Here is a 6,000-nt window from a genome sequence, read left to right as displayed (position 1 = left end):
TAATTTTAAGCGTTTACTAATGCTTTCCCCCCCCCCAGGGGCCCTAGATTAAAGGAGAAATATACCCTAAAAATGAATATGGCTAGGCATGACATATGAACCAACCTAAAGGCTCAGGAGTGTCCGTAATGATTCAGCCCTTCAAACTTGTACAGAGGAGCTCACCATGTTGGATTCTGTAAGGTGTGTCAGTGACACTGCACATGCTCAGTGTGTTCTGGGCAGCTGTTGGCAAAATCAGTTGTTTAGGACACAACCTCGGATACTGTCTGTGCATCTCTCTGTGTGTCGGCAGCATTTATGAGCCCATGTATGGCCACCTTTATACAGGTGCTCCACTGATGCTTGGTTTCAGAAGGTCCAGGACATGCTCATCCCCCTGGTGTAGTGGCCCATAAGTTTGGCTGGTGGCAACTGGCCCAGTGCAGTGTAGGCTTGCTGAATTGCCTGTTTGATCCAGCAGCAACTGGTGGAATTGGTAGCCAAGATACCCTGACGTGGTCCTGAGAGGAGGATAAGCAGTGAGTCCCAATGTCATGGAACCTGTGCAGGTAAAACTTCAGGGCCGAATAGGGTCCAGGGAAGACTGGCTGCTGAGGGGCAGAAGGATGGAATAGTTATATGTTTATTTAGAACACAGAGATGACTTCCAGTAAGAAGGCTGTGCAGAGGACCACCCTGTCATGATGGAAGAGCAGGAGAGGAGACCTACATGACAATGTACTGAGCATTGAGACACCTCTCTGATGTGATTGCAAGCGGGAAGACTGACTGCCAGGTGAGCCCACTGGAGCATTACTGAAGCCCGGGGTTTGAATGGCTGACAGATTGCTCACAAGGTAAGGTCCCAAGTGGCTACCAGTGCTCCTATGGGGGGTGCCACGTGCTACAGCTTGCAGGAATATTCACCGGGGGCGGAGCGGGTCCTGGGAGATCTGCACCTTGTTCCAACGCCTTACACTTAATACATAGGGGATCTTTGTGGCCTGATGGCAAGTGTTTGTGGCATTTCGCACCGGCAAGAAATCTTACAACTGCTGAAGCTGCTCCCGTGGAAAACAGGCCGTCTCTGGACCCCTCTGACATGGTTGGGGAAGGTGATAGTAATGTAATAGTAGAAGGAGTGCAAAGTAGGGAGTAACCCCCTGCTGGGACAAGCTCTGCTCTGGGCAACTAACCTGTGTCTGGTGATGGCAGGAGGAGCAGATAGAGAAGAGAGCCCTGGAGGTTACCTGCTGATCATAGTCCAAGTATACGCTAACCCTGTCTGTGCTATGGGGTTTGTTGGTGCAGGTACAGAGGGAGCAATGAATGAGACACTCTCCCCTGATGCACCAGGAACATTCTCCTCCTGCGGATGGAAACGGAGATGTTGGTGGGGCTGGATGGTAAGTGCACACGGCACCTCGGTGACCCCAGAGACAGATTCCCACCTTGGGAGATGCCAAATAGAGACCCTTTACTCAGTGTAGGTTTCCTGATCATCCCCTGGTGTCCAATTGAACTGACAGGTGTAATAGGAATAAAAAGAAGTCCTGACCTCCTGAGGACACAACAAAAACGGAGCTGGACTTTGCCTGCCGGGGGTATATATAATATATGAGGAGCCCGTTCTTCTTTCCTTTGTTGTGTCCTACCTCCTAATGGGACCAGTTATACCCCCCCTTCCTGTGTCCCAAACTGACCCAAACAGAGAAAACAAAATCAGTTTCAGAAGGAGAAGCCTTTCCACTGAGAAGCCCTCTATATAACACACTACTCTATATTTCTCTTTAGGTTGCAGCTAAAGGAAGGGAGGGGTTTGTTTAGTCAGAGCCCCCTCTCACCCTTTGAACACATTGCCCTGTTTAAAAAAGGAGCTCGGGGAGTTAAAAAAAATTCCACTAGTGCTTGAAAAAAAAAAGTCCCATTGTTTCTATGCCAAGCGCCCATCCCAGTTGGGCAAGTTCAGAATTCATTTCTTATTGCCCAAGGGGTTGAGAATGAGAAGGATTTGGATGAAAGCCAGAGAAGAGCTCACTATACCGACATCTACACCAGGTACAATTTCCTCTTACCCACATCATAAATCTTATAATCTACTACAGATCAGGGGATTGTGGATTTTCTGGCAATAATGAAAATGTTCCTCCAGTTCATTTGGAAATTGATCTTAATTCCACTTTAGTGAATTGCCGAGATCTCGATAACCCACAAATGAAATGTAACAAATTATACAGCAGAATTGGCAGATTATTGGTTGTTGGGGAAACACAACACGGGACTTTATGCTCTGACACTGGACCCAGTACATCAGATTTTTCTTTAGAGCCTGAAGGGCAAATATTTGGAGCCATGGGGAGATTGACTGACTTACCCATAACAACTAGAACGCGTTTTCTTCCATCAAAATTGGGATCACTATGCCACCCAATTGGAAGTTAAAGGGATCCTGTCATGGAAAAACATGTTTTTTTCCCAAAACACATCAGTTAATAGTGCTGCTCCAGCAGAATTCTGCACTGAAATCCATTTCTCAAAAGAGCAAACAGATTTTTTTATATTCAATTTTGAAATCTGACATGGGGCTAGACATTTTGTCAGTTTCCCAGCTGCCCCAGTCATGTGACTTGTGCCTGCACTTTAGGATGGAATTACTTTCTGGCAGGCTGTTTCTCCTACTCAATGTAACTGAATGTGTCTCAGTGGGACTTGGCTTTTACTATTGAGTGCGGTTGTTATCTTGTGTTAGGGAGCTGCTATCTGGTTACCTTCCCATTGTTCTGTTGTTAGGCTGCTGGGGGGAAAGGGAGGGGGGTGATATCAGTTCAACTTGCAGTACAGCAGTAAAGAGTGATTGAAGTTTATCAGAGCACAAGTCACATGACTGGGGGCAGCTGGGAAATTGACAATATGTCTAGCCCCATGTCAGATTTCAAAATTGAATATAAAAAAATCTGTTTGCTCTTTTGAGAAATGGATTTCAGTGCAGAATTCTGCTGGAGCAGCACTATTAACTGATTCATTTTGAAAAAAAACATGTTTTCCCATGACAGTATCCCTTTAATAGAGAGCAACGATGAAGAGTTATAGAGAAAAAAAAAAGAAAAAGCGGAAGAGTCTGTAACCTTGGAACAAGTCACCGGGATCCGAGTTGGAGAAGTGAACCTTTTTGGATACAAACACGGGAGAGAAGTTGAGGTCTGTTATGAATAAAAGGACAGAAATATCATATTTGCTGTTTAGAAGAAGATGCTGAACTGGTTTGGGCGCCACTTGGGAAGTCCACGTTAAACTTTGGGCACATCAAAAAGTTAAAATTTCAAAACCCGGCATAAACTTCCAGTGTATTTATGTAAGCGAGAGAGAGATTATTAGACCTGTACCAAGACTGGGCCCTGCAGATGCATCTCAAACACTGAATTTCCATGGGAATAAATAAAATAAAAAGGAAACCTGCATTTTCGTTTATTTATAAAACATCAGTTGCCCAGAAGGTTTCCGCATACAAATCCCGTCACCCACGCGCTTTTCCACGCTGCCTGTATGCGCCTCGCTCTGTAGCCATTTATTATGGGTAGGGATGCACTGAATCCACTATTTTGGATACGACCCAACCCCTGAATCCTTCGTGAAGAATTCGGGCGAATACCGTTCCGCATATGCAAATTAGGGGTGGGAAGGGGAAAACATTTACTTCCTTGTTTTGTGACAAAAAGTCACGTGATTTGGATTCAGATTCAGTTCGGCCGAATCCGAATCTTGCTGAAAAAGGCCGAATCCTGGATTCGGTGCATCCCTAATTACGGGAACCCTGAGCGATTATTTCAGTGTCTAAGACTTGCCTTTAAAGTTCTGTAAAATGGAAAGTGAAACTGGTCTGGACTGAAACAAAACGATCTGGTGAAATCCTCACGCCTAGAAGTTTTTCTCAGCCACTGATATGTGATCTCAGAGATAAGAGCAGCAAACAGCTGACATTTGAATTGGGGGTTAAACATCCTATCTCGGTTTTTTAACCCCTGTCAACTTCTCTGGTTATATTATCATTTGAGACCCGCCCCCAATCTCTCCAGAAAAAAAAAAAACCCCAATAATTATAAATCTATTCCAAATAAAATATGCTTAAATTCTATGGTGAAAGGAGCTGTTTCTCGGCACACCCTGATCGTCTCGTTTCTCATTGGTCACTTCCAGAACGTGGCCGGCAAGGAGCAATTTCTGGTGCCACGAGAGAGGAGGGGAGGCTGCGCCATTTTTGGAGTCCTGGGTTTCTCTCCCTCGCAGAGACAGAACCATGTTAAAGTTTGAGATCATTGGCTATTTTGGAAGCAATGTTCTTAAACGCAATTGAGGTGCCAGAGATGCGCTTGAAGCGCACGCCGTTGAGAGAGAGCCGTGGGAGCTTACACACCTCCATTTCCCACTGCACGTAGTTGTCGTGACCCGGAGTCCCATGGACGCAGAGCAGCATATATTTATCCTGGGATTCATATTGGCAGTTGTTTGCGTCCAGGACTTTGCAAATCTCGCTGATCATCTCATTGGGCTCCATTGAGCTGGTGGTTTTCATGCTCCACGTGAAGCGCAACGAGCGAGGCTTGGAATCCCGAAGGTCTTCTTTATCCTTCTCTTTGTCTACCACTGAGAGGTGCGGCCTGGGAAAGGAAAGTATAAATATATATAAGCACCAAAGCCAGGAATATCTTGTAAATTATATCCTTATAAACAGTGCGTAGTGATGTCATCAGTTATAAACGGTGAGTTCTGATGTCATTTCTGTCACATGACTAAAACTTGTGTATTATAATAAATAAAGACCCCATGTTGTAAAACATGAGGATATTAGAAGTTACCTTCGGCCTCGTACTTTTATATGGTCATGAAACCCCTCGGGGACTTATAATATCCTTATAATTTATAAGAGGGGGTACTTTATTCACTATATATACACATAAACCAATGACTAAAATGAAGTGTGCTACGTTATCTTGTTCTCGCTTTTAACTAGGGATGCACCGAATCAAATATTTGGGATTCAGTCGAATCCCCGAATCCTTGGTGGAAGATTCGGCCAAATCCTAATTTGCATATGCAAATTAGGGACAGGAAATGAAAAAGTGGAAACAATTCTTCTTTTGTGGTCAAAAAGTCACGTGATTTCTCTATCCGCCCCTAATTTACATATGCAAATTCGGATTCGGCCAGGCACAAGGATTCGGCCGAATCCTGACGAAAAAGGCCGAATCATGGATTCGGAGCATCCCTACTTTTAACACCATCCAAAAAAGGGAAACTTTTCAGCAGCAGTGCTCAATGGCATTATGGGTATTCTGCATTGTGTTTATGATCACCGGTACATTTATAAATGATCCTTATTCAATCCAATCCATCACTTCCCTGTATGCTTATAGTTAAAATCTATTTTTTTTTTATCACCCCCTCCCTCCTCCCCAGCAGCCTGACAACAGAACAATGGGAAGGTAACCAGATAGCAGCTCCCTAACACAAGATAACAGCTGCCTGGTAGATCTAAGAACAACACTCAATAGTAAAATCCAGGTCCCACTGAGACACATTCAGTTACATTGAGTAGGAGAAACAACAGCCTGCCAGAAAGCAGTTCCATCCTAAAGTGCTGGCTCTTTCTGAAATCACATGACCAGGCAAAATGACCCGAGATGCACCTTCCAACTTCTTCTGTCTGGAGTCCCACACACCTAAGTCTGACATTGACCTTTGAGTTTTCTGTATTATGGGATTCAGGATAATAAGTCCCATTACCTGTACAATTGTATTAAAAAAGCCCAAGTGCATTTGAGAAATAAGAGGAAATGGAAGAGAAATACAACTTCAGAATATTTTTGCAGCTGTCCCACTGTAAGTCTATCAGTGCTGCTCTATTAAGTCTTTACTGTTGAATAGTGACCGTAAAGCAAAATATCGCTGTCACTGCAATTCCCATGTTTCCTCTCCTGCAGTCACATGATTCTCCTGCTGCTGTTTTATACAGTACAGAGA

The 6,000-nt window shown here is 44.3% G+C and overlaps 1 protein-coding gene across 10 annotated transcripts in view; it reads right to left on the bottom strand.

The window, feature by feature from the left end:
• Window positions 1-3,432: 3,432 nt before the first annotated feature.
• mark2.S (microtubule affinity regulating kinase 2 S homeolog) overlaps window positions 3,433-6,000 on the bottom strand; it is a 65,714-nt gene continuing 63,146 nt past the window's right edge. For all 10 annotated transcript variants that reach the window (XM_041591235.1, XM_041591236.1, XM_041591239.1 and 7 more), the window contains 1 exon segment: window positions 3,433-4,637. In XM_041591235.1, coding sequence (XP_041447169.1) covers window positions 4,280-4,637 — 358 coding nt within the window. In that variant the 3' untranslated portion in view covers window positions 3,433-4,279.

The sequence above is a fragment of the Xenopus laevis genome, chromosome 4S, assembly GCF_017654675.1.
Source record: "Xenopus laevis strain J_2021 chromosome 4S, Xenopus_laevis_v10.1, whole genome shotgun sequence".
Taxonomy (NCBI): domain Eukaryota; kingdom Metazoa; phylum Chordata; class Amphibia; order Anura; family Pipidae; genus Xenopus; species Xenopus laevis.
Note: the sequence above shows the minus strand (reverse complement) of the source record. Positions and strands in the feature narration are given on the sequence as shown.